A 22,312-nucleotide genomic window follows, 5' to 3' on the forward strand; every position below is an offset into this window, starting at 1 on the left:
ATGGAGTCAGGGCCTCTGTCCATTCGGAACCACAGGCACTGGTGCCGTCACCGTGGGCGAGAAAATTGCCCGCAGAGTCGTTGGAAGCAAACGGAATGCTGACTCCTATTCACCTGATTGTTTTCTAACTCACTAAAAACTTAGCCAGGTAGTCGATTACGTCAATGTACCAGTGTTCTCTGCATGTTAGCGAAGAGTTTTCTGTATATTATTTTAATTTAATATATTTAATTTTATAAGAATTTATAGAAATCTTTTTATTCCACCTTCAAAAGGGGGTGGAGGGAGTGGGAGGAGGAATTCAAACGTGACCCACCTTTGTGGCAGGTTTGCCTTTTACGGAGAGGCAGAGTGAGGGGACCAAGCCCCCAGCAGGGGCTCAGGCTCTACCCCCAGCTCTGGCACAACAGCATGTGGCCTCCTTGGACTTCAGTTTCTTTGTCTTTAAAATAAGGAGGTTGAACTAACTAGTGGTCCCCAAGGCCTTTTCTTCCCAGGGAGCCCAGCCCCGGGCTGGGGTGGGGCAGGCAGGCAGGCACGACCAGGCTGTGGGCTCTGCCACCCAGCGCAGGGCTGCCACAGAGGCACTGCTGGGGCAGAGGTAGGAGGGGCTCTTGAAGGAGGGGTTCACCAGCACAGACAGACCGGAACTCAGTTTGGACCAATGAGCACCTGCCACCGTGTTCTAGAGCCCCACGTTCCAGGAAGTGGCACTGTACCTGAGTGTGTTCACAATAAGGGCCTTCGCTTTTGGGGAATCATCTCATCCATCCTGAATTTAGTGGACAACAAATGACCAAGGGAGGCTTTGCCTTTTGGAGCAGGAAAGGTCAAATGTATGTCAGAGCCAAGGCTGTCGTGTCGTCTGTTTGACAGCTTGTGTTGGTGGCCAGCCCTAGTTGACTGATGTGCATGCTGGGAGGGCCCCTGGGGGCTGCAGAGCTCTCCATGTGCTGTACTGATGGACAGTCCTCGGGGCTCCTTCTCCGTGCCCCCACACACTGCCTGCTCATCTCACCTCGCCCCGTCCGGACCGGGACTTGCACTCGTGCCTGCCCCAGATACACCCGGACTGAAGTTTCGCGTGTGCCCGATATGGCACATGACCCCACGGGGGCTGGCTGCTAGGAGGGACATAACCGTGGCTGTGTTTGCTCCTCCCAGGTCTCAGTGTGGGAAATATGTTCTATGTCTTCTCCGATGACGGCATTGTCATCCTGCACCCCGTGGACTGTGAGATCCAGAGGCACCTCAAACCCACTGAGAAGATCTTCACGAGCTACGTACGTTTCCTCACCGTGGGCGCTTCCACATCACACGCGTGCCATTCGATTCTTTAGTTCCATCTGCTATATGTGGTATGGCTCCGGATCTGTCCCAAGGCTAAGAAAGGAACGCATGAGGCTGAGCACGTGACGCTCATCCCTTCATCAGGCAGCCACTTCCATGCCCTGAGCCCACGCGAGGTCCGGCGAGTATGGATGGGTTCCCGGCCTCCCTGAGTTCACAGTCAAGATGAAGACAGCAGTGTGGACCGACAGCTCGCTGCCCAGTAGATGCTGTTAGGAGGGTGTGCAAGGTGCACTGGAAATTGAGGAGAGAATCCTCTCCAGACCTGGGAAGGTCAAAGTCAGAGAAGGCTCCTGGGACTCGTGATCCCTGGGCTCGGCTTTGAAGAATGAGCAGGAGTTGGTGATGGGTTTCTGGAACAAATGTCATGAAGAGGAGAATAGAGGCAGAAAACAACAGGTCATGTTCAGGGAACAGAAAGTACTCTGTGTGCCTGGAGGGGAGGTAGATGTGGGGAGGGCCTACGATTAGGACACTTGGTGAGGGTCAATGCTGGGGAGTTCTCATGGAGTCCTAGAGCTCTGGGAACCCCTGAAGGTCCTCAGGCAAGGGATGGCCATGATCAGGTCACTGTAGAACGTGTGGAGGACCTCAGCGAGGTAGTGAGCAGAAGGGCTAGTCTAGAAGCACAGAGGCAGTGAAAAGGTCATTGTAACGACCCAGGTGAGAGGGTGGTGTTCTGGTTAAGCCAGTGGCACTGGGAACGGGAAGAATTGAGTAGGTTTTAGAGCCAGTCACAGGCAAACAGGGAACCTGAGGGTAAAGCAGACCCCGCCAGCAGGAGGAGAGCGCCCTTCACACAGGAGGAGGAGCGGGTTAGGGGTGGGGGTGCAGGTCATTCTCTAACATTCTACCAGGAAGTGCCACTTGACAGGTTGGGTGCTGGGGACCCAGGAGCAGGACTGATAGGCTCCCGACAAGCAAATAAGGTTGGCCGACGATGCACTTGGTTTGAGGTGCCCATGGGACATAAGCTTAGAAACATCCAGAAGGCAGTGGGGGAAGTGGCAGTGGTGGGCTGAAGAGGCCTGGGCTCTCTGACAGGCAAAAGGAGCAGCTTTAAGGAAGCCTGGAGAACATGGTCACAGACCCAGAGAGTCCAAGTTTACAGAAGGAAGGGGAGGCTCAACCCATCAGTAGAGGAGGCAAGCTTGGAGGTCCTCAGTGGCCCTCAAGAACCTCAGGGTGACAGCCTAAAACATGTGCTAGCCCAGAGTGTCACAGGTGCTCTGAACAAAATCTGAGGCCAGGTAGAACGGGGAAGCTTAACGTGCAGTGGGCAGAGGCAGAGATGACTGCTGGTCGCAGGTCCAGGAAGCCCTTTCAGCCCTCGAGACCCAGCTGCCAGGAGGTCTCCCAGGACTGTGCTTCTCACCCAACCCCACCCTGGGACTCTGTCCCTCCCGCTGGAATCCCGCTCAACCTCTTTGTGTTGGTGGTTTCTCCCATGAGGTCTGACCTCGTCTACTAATCCCTAGCTACTTGAGGGTACAACTGTGGCCTGGGTCCCAGAGTCATCCGAAAGCCCCCACATGCCCTCTCCGCGACGACACACAGTGAATGAGCCGGGGAATAGCGACGGGCTCGGAGCCCAGGGCGGAAGTGGGCTCGGCCCAAGCCAGTTCCTAAAACAAGTTTGTTGCTGTGTTTTGCTAGCGGTTGGTGTACCTCAGGCAGTTTCATCTCACATCTGTAGCTTTGGAACAGCTGTTTTCCAGGCTGTTTCATTTGAATTAATTATTATTTTTGTGTTACCTCTGATGAGTTTCCCCTTCCATGTAGGAGCCATGAGTTGATCTAGAAAGTTGTCCTAGTAGATTTCTAGCAGTTAGGTTTAAATAATGGCACCCATCACTTTGGCACTAATTTTTCATATATGTGCAATACTCTTACCTGTAGCTTGGGGGAAATCTCTCAAATCCTAACCAGGACTCAGTTTTCCTAAGAAGCTAGAATAAGACATAGTAAGAGAGGTCCTAAGGGGTTAAGGCCACACAAGACCACAGTGAGCTGTGGGACAATCCCATATAATAGTTTTCTCATCTAGAAAATGTCCAAACACCCCACAGGAGGGTTACAGTAGAAGGAGCCTCTTTCTGCAGTGCTGACTGAGAAGGAGGGTGATGCTCTCCTCTCGGGCCTTTCTGCTGGATTAGATGTCCATCCCCTTTGTTCAGCGGGAAGCAGCATGATTGGATCCAGGCAGACCTGGGTTCCACCTTTGTCACTCAGTAGGCTTAGTGGCTTTAGAAAACTCACTTAACCCTTCTAAATCTCCGTTTCCTCATGTACAAATTGGGGTTATCGTGAGGATGAAGTACGATGACAGAAAGCAGCAAGAATAAAGGAGAAAAACCTGCCTTAAAGCTACTGCAGCCATTTAGGAAAGAAATGGAGGGGAGATGGAAAGAGGATGAACTCAGAGATTTAGGAGGAGACTCAGTAGTCCTTGAGGATGAATTTGTAGTGAGTTACATGGGAGAAGGAAGAACCAGAGATTGTAGTCATGCTTTGGACGTGGCTGACTGAATGGTGATGAGGACTCGAAGGGAGGAGAAGAATCGTTCAGGTGCCGATGGCTGAGTATGAGGGCCATGAGAGAACCAAGTGGGAACCGGAAAATGTGGTTCTGAGCTAAAGACACAGACCCGGGAGCGTCAGACAGAATGTTGGCTAAAGCCAGAGGTTAGCCAATATCACAAGGGTGTGTGTGAATGATTTGAGAGGGGCACCTAGAACCGAACCCTGGGGGTCATCACAGTCAACAGGCAGACCGAGAGGAACCACAAAGAAGATCGAGACAGACTTGGCCAGAGTCATGAGGATAAACATGAGAATGTATATCATGGAAGACGAGGGAAAAGGCGGCCCCCTTTTCCACTCATGTATTCATTCAACAAATGTATTTTAAGAACCAATTCTGTGCCAGGCACTATCTAAGTGCTAAAGATTCAACAATGAACCAAACAGACTAAAGGCCTGCTCTCCAGGAGTTTACAGTCTAGTGAAAAAAGAGACTAAACATAGGTAGAAAAATACATAAAGTCAAGTGGTAAATGAAAGATGCAAGGAGGTAAAGGAGCAAGGAGGGCTGGGGGCAAGAAGACGCCAGATGAGGTCAGAGAAGGCCTCTCAACAAAGGGACAATTATGCAGAGATCTGAAGAACGTGAGGGAATAAACCACGTAGATATCTGGGGAAGAGCATTCCCAGCACAGGGAACAGCCAGTGCAAATGCCCCGGTGCAGGAGGGTAGCATGAGTGAGGAAGAGCAAGAATGCTGTGTGCATAGAGTAGGATGGGTAAAGGAGAGAAAAGCACAGTGTACAGGGCTTTGTAGGCTTCAGGAAAGATTTGGATCTTATCCTGAGCAAGAAATTGTTACTGGGGAGGGAAGAGTTGAGAAGAGGAGTAACATGACCTGACTTACATTTCACAACAATCCCTGTAGTTCTGCATGTAGAGCAGGTTAGGGGAGACGAGGGTAGAATCCAGGGGCCACCTGCATGCTTAGCAGTTACTCAGGTGACACAATCAGGATTGAGCCAAGGTGACAGAGGTGGAAGTGGTAAGAAGTTGATATATTTAGAAGGTAAAGCTAGGATGATTTTTAATGTGTTGAGGGTTGAGGGTATGGGGAGAAAAAGAGTCAAAGATGGCCTCCAAGTTTTTGGCCTAGGAATCAAAGCAATGGAGATGCCATTTTTTTTTTTAACTTATTTCTATTGTTGAATGTATTACAGATGTTCCTCATTTTCCCCCAGTGACTCCCTCCTGACTCCTGCCCTTTCTCCTGCCTTTCCCCACACTGTTGTCTGTGTCCATTGGTTATGCAGATTAAGTTCTTTGGTTTATTTCTTCCCACCCCCCAAGCCCCCTTCCCTTTGAGGTTTGTCAGTCTAGCAACCAATTTGTACTTCTTAATCCCTTCACCTTTTTCACCCATTCCCCCAAACCCCTTCCCATATGGCAACTAACAAAATGTTCTCTGTATCTATGAGAATGTTTCTGTTCTGCCTGTTCATTTTGTTTGTAGATTCCATTGTCAATAGATATGTATTCATTGCCATTTTGTTTGTTCATATTTTTTATCTTTTTCTTCAAAAAGACTCTTCAACATTTCATATAATAATGGTTTGGTGGTGATGAACTCCTTTAGCTTTTCCTTGTCTGGGAAACTCTTTATATGGCCATCGATTCTAAATGACAGCTTTGCAGGATAGAGTAATCTTGGTTGTAGGTTCTTGCTTTTCATCACTGAATATTTCTTGCCACTCCCTTCTGGCCTGCAAAGTTTGTTTTGAGAAATCAGCTGACAGCCTCATGGGAACTCCCTTGTAGGTAACTCGCTGCCTTTGTCTTGCTGCTTTTAAGATTCTCTCTTTGTCTTGAACCTTTTGCACTTTGATGATGCTGTGTCTTGGTGTGGGCCTCTTGGGGTTCATCTTGTTTGGGACTCTCTGTGCTTCCTGGACTTGTATGCCTGTTTCCTTCACCAAGTTAGTGAAGTTTCAAATAGGTTTTCGATTTCTTGTTCTCTCTCTTCGTTTTCTGGCACCCCCAAGATGCGAATGTTGGCACACTTGAAGTTGTCCCAGAGGCTCCTTACACTATCATCATTTTTTTGGATTCTTTTTTCTTTTTGCTGTTCTGATTGGGTGTTTTTTGCTTCCTTATATTTCAAATCGATGGTTTGCTACTTGGCTTTACCTACTCTACTATTGAATCTGTGTAAATTATTCTTTATTTCAGTTAGTGCCTTCTTCATTTCTGACTGATGCTTTTTTAAGCTTTTGAGGCCCTTACTAAGTTCACTGAGGTTCTCACTAAGTTCACTGAGCATTCTTATAAGCCGTGTTTTGAACTCAGCATCTGTTAGGTTGCTTATCTCCATTTCGCTTAGTTCTTTTCTTGGGGTTTTGTTCTGTTCTTTCATTTGGGACCTGTTTCTTTGTCTCCTCATTCTGGCTGCCTCCCTGTGTTTGTTTCTGTTTTTTACTTAACAAGAGGTATGGGGCTAGCTGAGACCAGATGCTGCTCGTTTGAAAGAATTTAGGAAAACCTGAAACAGGATCCAAGACAGGCCAATCCTATGGTAAAGCAAGTGGCAACAGCTTGGGTGGGCCTGAAAGTTGGGTGGGGCAGGGCGGGGCCTCAGGGAGTCACCAGGGCGGGGCTACCAGTGTGAGCCAGGTTGCTGGAGTCCCAGATATGGCGGCTGCTGTCTGCTGCCCCAGGAAAGGGCTCACAAAGGCCTCTGACAGCACATCTTTCCAGGAGAAAGCCCCCTCTCCAGCCCTCACTCCAATGTCAAACAGCTCAGTTCTTCCCTGTATGTCTCTGGCACCCCTCGAGCTGCTTCCCCTCTGCGCTTAGAGGGAGAGAGTCCGATAAGTTCGTGCGCGGGCCCTTTAAGAGGAGCTGCCTGGGGCTCCAGCCGCATCAACCTCCCCGAGCCTCAGTTCCTGCTGGTTTTTCCAGCCAGAAGTTACGGAAACTTCTCTTCCTGGCACTGGAACCCTGAGCGGGATGCCTGGTGTGGGACGGGGACCCCTCAGTCCTCAGGGAGGACCTTCCCAGCTGAGGTGTCCTCCTGATTTTTATCCACAACACATGGGTGTGGGACCAGCCCGTCCACCTCCACCCCTCCACCCCTCCTACCAGTCTCAATGTGGCTGCTGCTTTACTTCCGTAGTTGTAGGACTGCCATTCACTTGATTTCAGGCGGTTTTGAATGATGGTTGTTCTGTAGTTTAGTTGTAACTTTGATGTGGTTGTGGGAGGACGCGATACCACGTTTACCTACACCACCATCTTGACCAGAAGTCGGAGATGCCATTTTTTGAATGGAATAAGCAGGACTAGATGGTAAAATTGAGAGTTGATTCTGGACTTACATGTTTGAGATGTACATTAAATAATCAAGCCAAGCTAAATAGTTGCTGTATATGTCTGGAGTCCAGGAAAGAGGCCTGAGCTATAGACATAGATTTGGGAGTTGTAGGCAGAGTAGTTAATTAAGGGCATAGGTTTGGGTGAGATTAACTTTAGAGAAGAAAGTTATTCAGGAGTGAACTCTGCAGCATCCCACAACAGAGAAGGATCAGCCACTGGGGGAGGATGGAGGGAGAAGAACCAAGGAATAGTTGACAGTGTCAGATGATGCCCCAAGTTCGAATAAAATGATGGCAGGGGATAATTTAATAGCTGAGGAGTCAACGTTGACTTCAGTGAGAACACCACCAGCTTTGTGGTGAGGACTAAAGCCAGAGGGTTAAGGACCATATGAGAGATGAGGAAGCAGAGAAAAAGTGCAGGGAATTATTTCAGAAGTCGGACCATTAAGAGAAGTTTTTAAAATAATAGCGATGAGGACAAAGAGAAAACAGCACACAAGAGAGGAAGAACATGGACTGGAAGCTGCTGATTAGGAGGGTCGTAAAGGGCCCAGCCAGTGTGCCTCAGTGGTTGAGCACCGACCCATGCACCCAGAGGTCGCTGGTTCGATTCCGATCAGGGCACATGCCCAGGATTGGGCCAAATCCCCAGTGGGGGACATGCAGGAGGGCCAATCAATGTGTTCTCTTATCGATGTTTCTATCTCTTTCTCCCTATCCCTTCCTTTCTCTCTAAAATCAATAAAGGGGAAAATTTTTTGAAAAAAAAGTGGGCCATAATGGGAGTTACAGCCTCACAAGAGGGAGGAGGATGAAAGGAATGTTAAGTGAAAAGTTGGTGAGCTGGGAAGGTTGTGTGCCATGTTCTGTGAAACCAAAGGATTCTAAATGTGGCAAGAAAGGAACAGAGGAGAGTCAGGGGAGAGGGAATCCAGGGGTGTCAGTGGGGAAAGGAGGATTAAGAACTTATATATGGCAGCTTACCTTCTTTACAGGAAGAAATCTGTCCTCAAGAGGAAGGAGATGCCACCCAGCCATGCCAGTGGGCATCAGCAGTGAACGTCAGGCACCGGTACATCTATGTGGCCCAGCCAGCACTGAGCAGAGTCCTCGTGGTCGACGTCCAAGCCCAGAAAGTTCTGCAGGTACATCTGTCTGAGGGAGTGAGGGGACTTCCGGTCCTGGGGCACAGCCTCCCAAATTCTTCTTTGCTTTCTGCACATTTCCCGGCTACTGTGAGGGTGGTCGGGCTGGAGGGAAAAGTGAAGGAGATTCATGTGCAGTGGTTCAGCACATCTTTGTTGCCTGCTAGGTGCCAAGCACTGTGCTAGGTGCTCGGAAAACAGCCAAAAATGAACAATGAAGTCCTCAAACTTATATTCTAGTTGGGGAAACAGACCATAAATCAGAATTTTAGGTAAATGTAAATAGTAAGTCTGTTACGAGAGGTGAAATATGATAGAGGAACCGGAAGATGATAATTAATGGCTCTGGAGGTGAGCAGAATCTGAGATCTAAATGCCAAGTGGGATTCCAACCCTGGGAGCAGAGGGAAGGCCAATGGCGAGGGGGAGAGTGGGAAATCGTGTAGTCGCAGGTGAACAAGGGCCAGTGAGATAGAAGCAGAGTGAGATGGAAAGCCACTGAATGGTCTTAAGCAGGGGAGTGGCATAATCTGACTTACTTTTTTTGAGTCAATCTGGCAACTGTATTAAGAACCAACCAGAAGAGAGGGCAGGGGTGTGGCCACTGAAACCAGCCAGGAAAGAGATACAGCAGTGGAGGTGGTGAGACCGGATCAGACTCTTGATGTAGTTTAATCGTGAAGCCCAAAGATGTTCTGCTGGGTTGAGTGTAAGGTTTGAGAGAGCAGAATCAAGTTTGCTTGCTTTAACTTCTGCAACTGTAGACTGGAGATGCCATTTACTATGTGGTAGACTGAATAATGGCCCCCAGAATGCCCCCATCCTAATCCCAGAATGTGTGAATGTCACCTTATATGGCAAAAGGAATTTAGCAGATGCAAATAAATTAAGGATTTTTAAATGGGGAGTTACCCTGGATTATCTGGGTGATCCCTAAATGCAAACAAACGTATCCTTGTAAGAGAGAGGCAGGGATAAATTTGAATAATGTCTACACAGAAGAAGGAGACAGTGCGAGGACTGAGGAGCATGGCAAACTGCTGACTTTGAAGATTGGAGGAAGGGGCCATGAGCCAAAAAATGTAGCTAGGCCGGGAAAGTACGGAAATGCATTCTCCCCTAGAACCTCTAGAGGGAGCACTGCCTTACAGAGACATGTTGGTTCAGCTCAATGAAAGTCATTTCAGACTCTGGCCTCCAAAAACTGAAAGAGAACTGTGTCTTAAGCCACTAAGTATGTAGTAAAGTTACTGCAGCAATATGAAACGGATATACTATGAGAGACACTTTGAGCAAGGCAAGGGTAGGGGCATGGAGCAAGTAAAGGGGAAAATTAGGAAATCAGTTTTGGCTCTGTGAAGTTTAAGATGATGTGATGTAGATATCAAGTGAGCAGTTAGATAAACAGGACTGGAGTCAAAGGAGAGATGTAAGCTGGAGATGTCAATGACCGTATCATCATCATATGGATGAAAAATCCCTAAGGGTGGTACAGACAGAGAAGAGGTCAAGGTTGGACCACTCTAACACTTCAAGATCACAAAGGAGAGAAAAGCCAACAAGGAGACCCAAAGGAGTAGCTGAAAGGTAGGAAGAAAATTAGGGAGGAGGATATTCCAGAAGCCAAGAAAAGAGTGTTTTAAGGGAGAGTTAGTGGTCAGTGGTGTCAAATGTAGCAGAGTATTTGTATGTTATGAGAACTGACTGTTGAATTTGGTACCACGTGGATCACCTTGGCAGGAACAGAGAGGATGGTGATGGTGAAATGCAAGCCTGAGGGAGCAGATCCAAGTTAGAATGGTAAGAAAGGACATGGAGATGGTGAATCTAGACAACTATTTTGAGGAAGTTTGCTGTAAAGGTGAGTACAAATAGACAGTGAGGCAGTAGTTGGAAGAGGATGTGGAAAGAACTTTATTTTTTGAATAAATGACATTACAGCATTTGTATGCAAATGGGAAAGTGTTTCCATAATTCTTCCCTTTCTTCTGCCTCATAGAATTAAGCAAGCATCAGTGAAATCTAGGGCATACAAGTGGAGATGCTAGCCTTCAATAAAGGCACTTTCTTGTAAGAGGAGCAAAGAAAGTATACAGGCACATTAGCCAACGACAAGAACAGGAGGGGTCATAGTCCAGGGACATGAGCATCATAGAACAGAGCTTTAGAACCTATAACACCACATTATAAGCAGAAGAGAGAAAAGTCTCCAGGGCCACAGGGGAAGCTCTGTTCTCAGGGGAGAGCAAAGTTTCAGTTACAGCAGTAAAAATAGTCTGCTTGGTGCTACAGTCTGAGTCCCAGACGGTCCCACTTAAGGATGTAGAAGACAGAGGTTGTGCAAAGATAAGGTGATAATGGATGGTCTCAGAGTCCATCTCAGATGGCCCAGGGAAGGGCCTGCTCACCAGTATCCAGGCCATGGAGCAGCCTGGGGAAGGATGCTGAGAGTGTACGAGGCCCAAAAGCTTCCAGGAGATGTGATGGGAGGGTCCTCAGCTGACTCTTAAATGGATGACTCTGTGTCTAGGCTTCTGCCAAAGTGATCTGGTCTCTCCTTTAAGTAAAACATACAAGAAGTTTTTAAAAGAGAAAAATTATCGACAACCAATGTTATGCCTCTGAAGACAAACCCAGAATGGAGGCTTCTCACTGGGTTCTCATTGCCAAGGCTGCTGGGCTGGCCTCCACTTGCCCGGGAGTGATGGCATGTGCACAAAGCCCAGGAAAGACCACTGTCAGCCTCTGCAACACCCATGACCAACTTGTCTTTATTTCTTTTCAAGTCCATAGGTGTGGACCCTCTGCCGGCTAAGCTGTCCTATGACAAGTCACATGACCAAGTGTGGGTCCTCAGCTGGGGAGATGTGTACAAGTCCCAGCCAAGCCTCCAGGTATGTTGACCACGTGGAGGCTGATACCTTCCCCACGGAAAAGCCTTGCTCCCTATGTAATTGTCTGCCACTTCCCTAGTGACCAATCACACTTATCCAAAATATGTCCATGAGGGCTTGCAGAGGAGCAGAAAACAGCCTCAGGCCAACACCCCTTACAGGCTATTGATAGGGTATCTTCAGCAAGACCTGCAGTTAAAGATATTAATACTGATGATGGACAGGATTTTGATGTTCTGACAACCAGAATGTGGCTCCGGGGCCCCACCCATCCCCACAACACCCTTCTGAGCCAGGAGTTCTGGGGTCAAGCAGCAGTGAAGACTGGAGCCCAGGTATGAAGAAGGAAGACAGGCTCTCTTCACCTTGGGCTGGGCGGGCTAGAGATTTAGAGTCAAAGCAAGTACTAGACACGGGCCAATAAAAAAGGGGAAGGAAAAGAAGCAGCAGCAATGATGTCCATAAACGGAAGCATGATTACAGAGTGCTTCTAGTGTGCTAGGGCACAGAAAAGTTAGGCAATGTGCCCGTGAGCCAACCCCAGCAACAGGCTCTGCAGCCCCACCTCCAGCTTCGCTACTGCTCCCCGAGAAGAGCGTGGGACCCGGAGATCTGTGGGATTCTTCCCTCTGCCAGCCAGGAAGATCCATGCCACCCCTGGGTTAAGTGTGCCTAGCTCAGCCTTTCTCATCAGGGATGCAAGAGAGAATTAAGTTCTACAAAAAGTGATTTGTTTTTGTGGGGTTTTTTTTTTATTCTTTATCCTCACCCAAGGACATTTTTTCCATTTTTTGTTCAGATAGAGTGGGAGGGAGAGAGAAAGAGAGGAACATCAATGCGAAAGGGACACATCGAGTGGCTGCCACCCGCTCGACCCAACCAGGGCCAGGGACAAACTGCAACGGAGGTACATGCCCTTAGCGGGAACCGAACCCTGGTCTCTCTGGACTGCAGGCCGACATTCAAACCACTGAGCCAAACCGGCCAGGGCTACAAAAAGTGATTTGAATGCCTGTTTTCTCAATTCTCCCCCAAATGGTACATAGAACCATTCTAGATGCACAGAAAAGTTAACTCATTATGTACAATGGATGCCTCGGGTTTTAGGGTTTGATTCTCTCTCAGAACCTCGGCTGAAAAGGGCTGTAGGTGGAGCCAAGTCAGCCCTGTTTCCAAGACTGGTGAGAGGCCAGGAACACCCTGGTCTGGAGAAGCTCCCTCCGGGGCCGGCCACCTGCCGCCTCCCTCGGCGGCACCAGGGGGAGGGCACAAATGCACCTCCTGTACACTAAGACTGTTGTCACTCAGTGAACTCATCAACCAGTCCTGAGCCCACGTGAGCTGACAACAAATAATAACAACCCATTAGAGGACCTAGAACCTGGAATAAAGGTCACTCAGACAGAGGATAAGCCCACAGAAATGGTATTACCATTGGTCCCTCTGACAGCTCTAAGAAGTGCTTAAAGACACTCGAGGGGAGGGCCACCAAAAAAGATTCTTCTGGAACTAAAAATGATTATCTAATTTCCAACTGCAGTAGATAAGTTGAGAAGCGTACGGTTTCTGCCGAGACCTGAATATATGAGGAGATTAAGACTTGACATCTCTGAACACAGAAGTTTAGAAAGAGAAAAGTAAACAGTCAAAATGGAGTCCAACATTAAATAAATTTGGAATAAAATTTCCAAGAGGATCTACAACTTCCTGGCTAGACTGATAAGAAAGGACACATCTCTGCCCTTGGTGGTAAAAGAATAGAAGGGAAACCTTACAAGGCAGAAGGAACAAATTACCTATAGAAGAAGCAGCAATCCGCTGGGCCTTGAACTCTCACCTACAACAGGAGCTGGGGGACAGTGGAATCACATCGACATACTGCTTAGATCAAAGGGCTGAGATCCAAGAATCATGTACCCCACCAAGATACCATTTACCTGTCAGGACAAAAGAAAGATGGAAGGACATGGAAGAATCCAGAGAGTGTGTCACTCACGTGCACCACCTGAGGAACGTGTAAGGAACCAGATCAGAGACTTCAAGACGGAGAAAGAGAAAGAGGAAACCGTCGGAAGGAAGGAAACTGGGGAGGAAGGTGTAAAATTAACAGTCAGAGGGATGCCCCGGCAGGGTGGCTCCGCTGGTTGGAGCATCGTCCTGGACACCAAAAAGGTTGCAGGGTCAGTCGGGGCGCATACCTAGGTTATGGGTTCAATCCCCAGTTGGGGCCCATGTGGGAGGCAACTGATGGATGTTTCTCTCTCCCTTCCTCTCTCTCTCTAAAAATCAATAAAAACCTGATCCTCAGGTGAGGATCAAAAATAAATAAAGCCCCGGCCGGTTTGGCTCAGCGGTTAGAGCGTCGGCCTGCGGTCCAGAGAGACCCGGGTTCGGTTCCCGCTACGGGCACGTACCTCGGTTGCAGTTTGTCCCCAGTCCTGGTTGGGTCGTGAGGGTGGCAACCACTCGATGTGTCCCTTTCATGTCGATGTTTCTCTCTCTCTCTCTCTCTCCCACTCTATCTGAACAAAATATCAAAATAAATAAATAAATAAATAAATAAATAAATAAATAAATAAATGTAAAATGGACAAGGAGAAACTATCTGGAAATGTGGAATAAGGTCTAAATAAGGATGTTAGAATTAACAGAGACACACTGAAAGAGATATCCTGATACCAGGCTACAACCAAAGATAAATTATTTCAGTGAAAATGAGAGTACAGAGTGGAGGCAAGAGAAAGGAGTAAGGATACTCAAAAATGTCATCTTACCAGGAGAGGAGAGGATGCAGAGAATGTTTGAAATGAACAGCTGAGAACTGATATCTCATTCCAAATGAGAAACTGAATTCTCCTATGGAAAGCAGAGGTGATCAGATTGGGCTTTGGGGAAGAAGGAAAGAAAGAAAACTAGCTATAACTTGTTTACAAGAAACCCATACAGCAAAATGAGAACAAGACATTCAATGTAAAGAGGTGGAAATGGTGATGATAGGGAACCAAGATATGTACAGGTGGTAATATTAACATCAGACAGGGCGACCTGCGGCTAAAAGCACTAACCAGCCCAAGGACAGACATGTGACAACAATCCAACAACGTGACAACAAAATATGTAACAAGAGCGATTAAAAGTACAAGGATAATTTGATTTAGAATACACTTAAATTGTACATACCAAACAGACAAAATAATGACATGGGAAAATTGAATAACATGAATAAGGAAGGACCTTGATTGAATTAATATATAGGAAACCTTTTATCAGCCAAATAGAGGTTTTTCACATGTTCACATATAAATAAATGTACTAGTAATCACAAAGAAAATGTTTACAAGTTTTGTAGATGTTATAGACTATATTATCTGATAATTATAAGTAATTAAAATGTGACCTAAGCCCTGGCCAATTTGGCTCAGCGGTTAGAGTGTCGGCCTGCGGACCAATGAGTCTCAGGTTCAATTCCAACCAAGGTCACATACCTCAGTTGCAATTCGTCCCCAACCCCGGTCAGGGTCATTCATGAGGCAACCAGTCAATGTGTCTCTCTCACATCAATGTTTCTTTCTCTCCCTCAGTTTCTCTCCCGCCCACTCTATCCGATGATAAAGAGAAAAATATCCTCGGGTGAGGATTAAAAAACAAATGAAAAAAAAAAAAAAGTGACCTTATGAGAAAACACTCCTAGATCATGATTAAATCAAAGAGGAAATTAAAAGGGAAATTATAAACGGTCTCAAAAGCAATGAAAAAGAGACCATTTCACATCAAAACCTATGGGAGACAGAGAATGCTATACACAAGGAATGTCTGTGTCTTACAAGCCTGCAAATGAAGTATTTGTGTTAAGAAATTAGGAAAAGCCCTGGCCAGTTTGGCTCAGCGGTTAGAGCATTGGCCCACGGACCAGAGGGTCCCGGGTTCAATTCCCGCTAAGGGCCCATACCTTGGTTGCAGTTTGTCCCCTGCCCCAGTTGGGGTCGAGTGGGTGGCAACCACTCAATATTGTCTCTCTCACATTGATGTTTCTCTCTCTTCCTCTCTCTCCCTCCCGTTCTATCTGAATATAAATGCAAAAATGTCCTTGGGTGAAGATAAAAAAAAAGAAAGAAAGAAATTAGGAAAAGAAAAAGGTGACTGGTAAGAATAAAAAGATGGAAATTAATAGAAACAAAATAATAAAGAAACAAATAGAGAAAGAGATAAACCCTACTCACACCTGGTCAAGGAAAAAGCACAAAAAAAGGCAAAATGAAGAACACGAGAGCGATATGACTGCAGACAAAGGAGAATGAATATAACACCACATTCAATTCTGGGGCTGCAAATTTTTAAACCTAGAAGAAATGGATGATATTTTACAAAATGTAGGGAAAAAACAAACTGATCTAAGAAAAGGAAAACTTAAACTAGGACAATTATCTTTGGAACGGTTTCTAAAAGATTAAAAATCTATCATAGAAAAATGTATATCTGAGTTTTCTCAAACCTTCAAAATATAATTTTAATATTATTTTAACAATCTCAGACTATAGGGGGGAAATGTACAGCTCCTTCATTTGTTTTAAATAGCCAGCATAATTGTAATTATAAAAACTGATTAAGCCCGGCCAGTGTGGCTCAGTGGTTGAGCACTGACCCATGCACCAAGAGGTCGTCAGTTTAATTCCCAGTCAGGGCACATGCCCAGGTTGTGGGCCCGATCTCCAGTGGGGGGCATGCAGGAGGCAGCCAACTGATGTTCTCTCTCATCGATGTTTCTATCTCTTTCTCCCTCTCCCTTCCTCTCTAAAAATCAAAAAAGGAAAAACTCATTAAGTTACAGTTTTATTTTTTATACTATTTTTAATCTCACAAATACAAAAGCAAAATTCTAATTATGGTATTAGAGGTAGAGTCCAACAAGGCATCTAAGTTGGGAACAAATTGAATTCCCAGATGCAACAATGGTTCCCTCCCAGGAAACCAGTCAACATTGTATATAACATAAACAAATTAAAACAGAAAAAAAAACCTATGATAGTTCCAATAAATGCTGAAAAGGCTTTTAATTAAATGCAGGAGACAGTCTTAATAAAATACCTAAAAATAGGACTAGAGGAAACTCCTTAAATCTAATGAAGACTATTTCCCAGAAACCAAGAGCAAATTTTGCCTAAATGACAAAACACTAAAAGTATTTTAATTAATGTTAGTAATTAAACCATGATGTCCACCATCACCATAATTGGCAAATCTAGGAAATACACAACGACAAGAAAAAGAAATAGATTGAATAAACCTACCTTCACTGCTGTCAGCTGTGGTTAAGGAAATGAGCACCTGCCAAAAACTGCTTCCAGAAAGATCAAGCGGCACAGCCCTTGTGATGAGCAGTTTGGAAATGTGAACCAAAACCTTCAGAACAGTGCCTGTCGATCCAGCAACTTGACCTCTCAGAACTTACCTGAAGGCCATGATCATGGATATGGGCACAGATTTAGCTACGATGTTATGTTACTGCATTGCTTGTATTTGTAAAATGTTAAAAATAATATTCTAACGTTTCTAAATATCTAAGGAATGTCTTTAAAAACACTACGGAATTGCCTACACAAACTTTGCCATGACTACAGGAAGATGTTTCTGTAAAGGAGTCCCCCCAGCAGCCAGTGTTCGAACATTTGGCCCTTTTCCTGAATCCGGCCAGCACTCTCTGGCCACACTCTCCCAGGCCCAGCTTTTAGCTGCCTCTCAGCCTGTCCCTCTGGATACCTTGTCCCCTGCCCCTCCTCAAATGTCACTTTTCTTCTGGCTTGTCCACCATCTAAGAGAGATGCTATCTTCCTTACTCCCATGCTGGCTGCCAAATGACATCTGCTATCCAGCTACATGCACCTCCTGTACCAAGTTCACAAAGCCAACAAAGTTAAGGGGCTCAGCAATTATCTTGAAGTCACTGCTGCACCCAGCCACATGCCAGCACACAAGCCAAGGAACTCAGGACTGGTTGGAACAAAGCGGCTGACTTGCCCACATTAGTCCGATAGCCCCTGGTACTGCATTTTGATGAAGTAACCTCGGAGCATAGGGTGTCAGAGTGGTGAAACGTGAACGACACTGACCACTGACAGCCTGTGATTTCCCATCTCTATTATAAGCTAAAATGACAGCCTACTATCAAGCAAGGATTGCATAGCTTCTAAGATCCAGCTTTCTATGCTGCTTCCTCCATGCCTAGCTCTCTGAGTTTTTCCTCGTGGATTTGCCATGGAAGTATCATTTAGCCATTTTTTTAATCACAGGGAAATCACCTAGTGCAACTGGAGAACTTTAGAGCTGCCCTGAGATTGCGAGTGACAGCCTCCTCATTCCAACTTGGCATTCTGCCTGCTGACCCCCCAGAAGCAGGGTTCAGACAACACTCAAACCTGCCCGAGGAAGCTGTTCATTTCATTACAAAAGCAAGAGCCAGAAAACAATTCCACTGCAAAAGGAAAAAGCATCCAGAACTGGAAGCCAAAGGAGTCACAAAGCCCCAGCTGGGACTGTCCTCGGCCTGAGACTGCAGAAATCGGGATCCTTCCTTCTGTGCACACAGCCACAATATCAAGATCAGAAGTGTCTCACCTCGCCTCTGCCTCCTGTCCTGCTCAGATGCTCTGCGCTTATTCTTGGGGCCCTCAAGCCCAAATTGCCCACAAGTCGACCAAGCTCCTCACCTGGCTGCAGGTCAGCCACCTTTCTGGGCAATGGCCTCAGACGTGGAGGCCAGTGAACACGTGCAGAAGGCCGAGGACACAGGCTGTCTGGCTCAGTGCCTCTGGCCTGCCCAGGCCCAAGGCCTCGGTAGCTAACGGGCAGATAGATGCCCAGCCCGACCACAGGACCTCCAGACCACTCGCTCATCCTCTCTAACATCACTCGACTCTATTCTGCACTGCCAGTGTGCCTGTCCCTATGCAGACACAGCAGGGACACAGGCCAGGGGGTGGCTCAGGGCACTTCCTGCCAAGTCCACAAGGGAGAAAGTGTAACCTCCAGGGGCAAAGGGGCAGCCATGGTCTGTTACTACCAGTTTGTACAAACACAGGACCTGATTCTGCACTTCTCACGGCCAGTCCCTTTGTGAAACTAGAACCTCTCCCCGTCTTTCTGATCGCACGGCTCCAACGGCACGACCGGGTCCCTGAACGGCGTCGCTGCCGGCTCCTGCTTTCCAGACTCCGGAAACCACAGAGTCGCCGCCCCAGAGAACGCCTCCGTGGGCAGCATGTGACAGATTCCCAACAGACCGGCCCAAGCACCTGGCATCCAGGGAAAATAACTAACCAGCAAACAGTTCCACAGTTTAACATTTTAATTATTTAGAAGCTCTCTCCTTTTTCCCAGGGTGGCCTAGGTGTTGAGAAGGTGGGCTTCCCTGCTGTGGGGGAGGTTGTCTCTGAGCAGTGACGTTTAGGTCCTGGGACCTCCCTCTGAAGCCCCAACACAAGTCCAGCATGGTCCCTGCAAGTCCCTGCTGTACGGTCACCACAGGTGACAATGAGCAGCAGGTCATTGACTGACCGAGTGGGGGAAACAATTCAGGCCTGTCCCACCCCTTCCTCTTCCTGCCTGTGACATTCCACTCTGCTTCCACCCCTTCCCCAAGACTGTGGCTTGGGCATCCTCTCTCTCGAGTAGCCTGTCTGCTGGGGAGTCTCCCTGGAGTGTGCAGAGGTCTCCAGGCTTCCAGCCCCCCACTAGGGTGGGCCCTCACAAGGACTCATGCTCTGTGCTACAGGTAATCACAGAAGCCAGCACCGGCCAGGGCCAGCACCTCATCCGTACACCCTTTACAGGAGTGGACGACTTCTTCATTCCCCCAACAAACCTCATCATCAACCACAACAGGTGAGACCTGCCGGGGAGGCCCTAAGGCCCTGCATGCTCCAGGTGGGGCCTGCTCCTGTCTCTGTCTCCCCGACGCCTTCTGGGCTCGCTTGGGACCCCATCAAGAAGGGACAGAGAGACGGACCCATCCCTCATCCTTAATTGTTAAAGTTCAGAAAAGCACCCAGCTCTGAATGCCCTCAGGGCCCAGTGAGGCCAGGGGGTCGCATCTTCCAGGCCAGGGCAACAGGGGAAAGGAGAAATCAGCAATGGTTAATGTAGTGCCCTCTCCTTGCTAGACACACAAAAAAACTAATAGAAGTAGTCTCGAACCTATTTTACAGATGAGGAAACTGAGATTCAGAGAAGTTAAGACACTGGCCAAGGTCACACAGCCAGAAATTGGCAGTCAGACCAAATGCAAAGCCAGGTCTCCTTTGAGTGCTCCATTCTGCCTCATTCTCTGCTAACCACAGCCCATGGTTCGTGTCAGAGCCCACCGAGCAGCCATGCAGGGGGCTCACGGGAAACGAGGCCCCTAGGTGCCTGGCCTGCCACCATTCAGAAGAAGAGCCTCATAGTAACAGCCTCAGCAGCAAACCTCATCCCCGCCTGGCCACTCCCACCCCCGCATCTTTCCAGAGCACCCCTGACACTTTCTGTAAAGTCACCACTGCCAAAAGACTAAGCCTGCCCTTTACATAGTCATCAAGACCCAGCTGTCATGTGGCACTATTTATGACTTCCTTTAATACTTTCTCTAGGAATACATGATTCATTGTTGCAAGCTGGTGCTGGACTTGTAAAAATAGGACTCACCCATGTATCCTTGCTCAAGGAGGAAGATAACCACTTTCGGACCCCACCCCACCCCATCCCATGCACAGTGCCTGGGGAGGAGCCTCTGGTGCGGCTCTAAATGGGGACACCCCCTCAGAGCAGCTGAATGCAGCTGGGAGCCCTGCACACTCAGAGGCTCCTCAGCCCGTGTGTGGCTTTCACATTAAAGCTCCTTATAAGAGTGAGGTTTTCTTCCCTGGCTTTTCCGTGTCCCAGCTCTATAAGGATGCTTCATGGATGCTTTGAAGAGGGTGTTTTCCCCACTCTGAGGCACTGTTATTCAAGAGAAAGTTGTGGAAGCGATCTTCTCTATTCCTGTGGGGGTACACAAGGTCAAAACACCCCTGTGAGCAAGGGATTTAGGAGAGGCTATCAGATCCCAGGGGAGTCCTGCCTGGGCCACCCTGTTTTGTAGCCAGCAAGGGGCCTCCAATGAGGAACTTCAGGGAATCAACTGTGAGCTGCTACCACCTACTGAGCTCTTCCACTAAGGCTTCCTCTTAGATTTAATCCTCCCAACAGCCCTCCAAGGAACTACCCTCTGTAGATTCAGAGGCTTAGACAGCACTCAGCTCATGGGCCCTCTGGCTCCAAAGGTAAAAGCTACTGTCAGCCCTCCTGCCCAAGGTTCCTGCCACCAGCATCACACGTGTGGCCAGAGAAGTGTTCCCAGGGAGAGGGGCACTGACAGGAAGCCCGGGCTTGCTTCGCTGAATCTGCGTCCTCGAATCCGGACTCAACACAGCGAGGCAGCCTGTCCTGTCGTGGCCTCAGCGGGCAGAGTCGGGCAGGTGGTTCGGTCCTTTCCCTCCGGGCACAGGGCACCCCTACCAGCTGGCCAGGGCCTCGGGGAGGATGAGTCAAACACATCCCTAAGGCAGCCACCGTGGAGGCCTTTTACTCTCCTTTACAGTTGCTAAAGATGAGAGCCTGTCCTGAAAGCTTAAGTCCAGGAACATTTGTAACTGTTGAGCTGTTCGAGGCCACAGATGAAGCACTTAGGAAGCCATGCCCTGCAGAATGGCAGGTCTTCTCCCCAGGCTATCTGGTCACTGAAGGAGTACGAGAAAGAGAAAGAGAAAGGGGCCGCAAGCCTGTGAGGTGAATGGCACAGATCCCCAACCCCTGAAGGCCTCCAACCTCTGACCTCAGTTCTCCCCCTCCCAGGTTCGGCTTCATCTTCAACAAGTCTGTCCCTGCAGTTCACAAAGTCGACCTGGAAACGCTGATGCCCCTGAAGACCATCGGGCTACAGCGGCACCGCTGCCTGCCGCAGGCCCTGGCCCACACCCACCTGGGCGGCTACTTCTTCGTCCAGTGCCGACAGGACCGCGCCCCTGCTGCTGCGCCACAGCTGCTGATCGACAGCGTCACGGACTCCGTGGTCGGCCCCAACGGCGACGTCACCGGCACCCCGCACACGTCCCCCGACGGACGCTTTGTCGTCAGCACTGCTGCCACCAGCCCCCAGCTGCACGTGCAGGAGGTCACGCTGCAGGGGGAGATCCGGACCCTCTACGACCTGAAAATAAGCCAGGGCATCTCGGACGTGGCGTTCCAGCGTTCCTTCACCCACAGCAACCAGTACTACGTCTACGCCACGCTGGAGACAGAGCCCGACCTGCTGTTCCTGGAGCTGTCCACCGGGAGCACGGGCGTGCTGAAGAACTTCAAGGAGCCGCCCCTGGGGCCAGCCCAGTCCTGGGGGGGGCCCCGCAGGATCGTGAGGGACAGCGGGCTGTTCGGACAGTACCTCCTCATGCCAGCCCGGGAGTCACTGTTTCTCATCAACGGGCGACAACACACACTGCAGTGCGAGGTGTCAGGCGTAAAGCGGGGGACCACAGTGGTGTGGGTGGGCGAGGTATGAAGGAGGCCAGAGCCTGAGCCACTGAGCCGCACCCCATCCTGACGCTGCAGCCCCGGCAGGCGCCCTGTACATTTTCACAGACAAAAGCAAAACCTGCCTTCGCTTCGTGGTTCAACACTGGTCTCCTTGCAAGTTTCCTAGTCTAAGATGCGCGCTGCTAGCCAGGTTGGGGTTTCTGTTAGGAGCGACGGGGTATGCCTTGATCTACGATGAGAACCCAGGCTGCTGTGGAAAGGAGTCGTCTCTGGGCCCAGCTACACACCATGTCACGCGGGGCCGCCGTGGAACCGAGAGCTCTGCTTTCCAGGCGGGCATTTCCGTCGGTTGCCTTCCCCCAGTCATTCTCCTGTAGCGCCAGATGCAGCCAGACTGCAGCCGCGGGCTGGAACCAGGCCTGGGAACCCGGGGCCAGGAGCCGGGCCCCCTCCTGGCATGAGCACCACACCTGTCCTGCTCTGC

The 22,312-nt window shown here is 48.7% G+C and overlaps 1 protein-coding gene and 1 long non-coding RNA gene across 2 annotated transcripts in view; one reads left to right on the forward strand and one right to left on the reverse strand.

Moving 5' to 3' along the window:
* The window catches only part of FSTL4 (follistatin like 4), a 400,034-nt gene extending 378,181 nt beyond the window's left edge, over positions 1-21,853 (forward strand). Inside the window, exons 12-16 of the mRNA XM_036240329.1 lie at positions 1,165-1,283; positions 8,243-8,392; positions 11,179-11,286; positions 19,055-19,164; positions 21,151-21,853. Coding sequence (XP_036096222.1) covers positions 1,165-1,283; positions 8,243-8,392; positions 11,179-11,286; positions 19,055-19,164; positions 21,151-21,853 — 1,190 coding nt within the window. The remainder of the gene's footprint in view (positions 1-1,164; positions 1,284-8,242; positions 8,393-11,178; positions 11,287-19,054; positions 19,165-21,150) is intronic.
* LOC118615409 lies at positions 1,101-13,326 on the reverse strand. Its single transcript, XR_004956426.1, has 4 exons — positions 13,224-13,326; positions 10,801-10,949; positions 8,232-8,497; positions 1,101-1,703 (listed from the first exon to the last, which is right to left on the reverse strand). It is a non-coding gene; the product is annotated as an uncharacterized LOC118615409 (long non-coding RNA).
* Positions 21,854-22,312: the final 459 nt, after the last annotated feature.

This window comes from Molossus molossus, unplaced genomic scaffold (genome assembly GCF_014108415.1).
Source record: "Molossus molossus isolate mMolMol1 unplaced genomic scaffold, mMolMol1.p scaffold_m16_p_4, whole genome shotgun sequence".
NCBI classification, from domain to species: domain Eukaryota; kingdom Metazoa; phylum Chordata; class Mammalia; order Chiroptera; family Molossidae; genus Molossus; species Molossus molossus.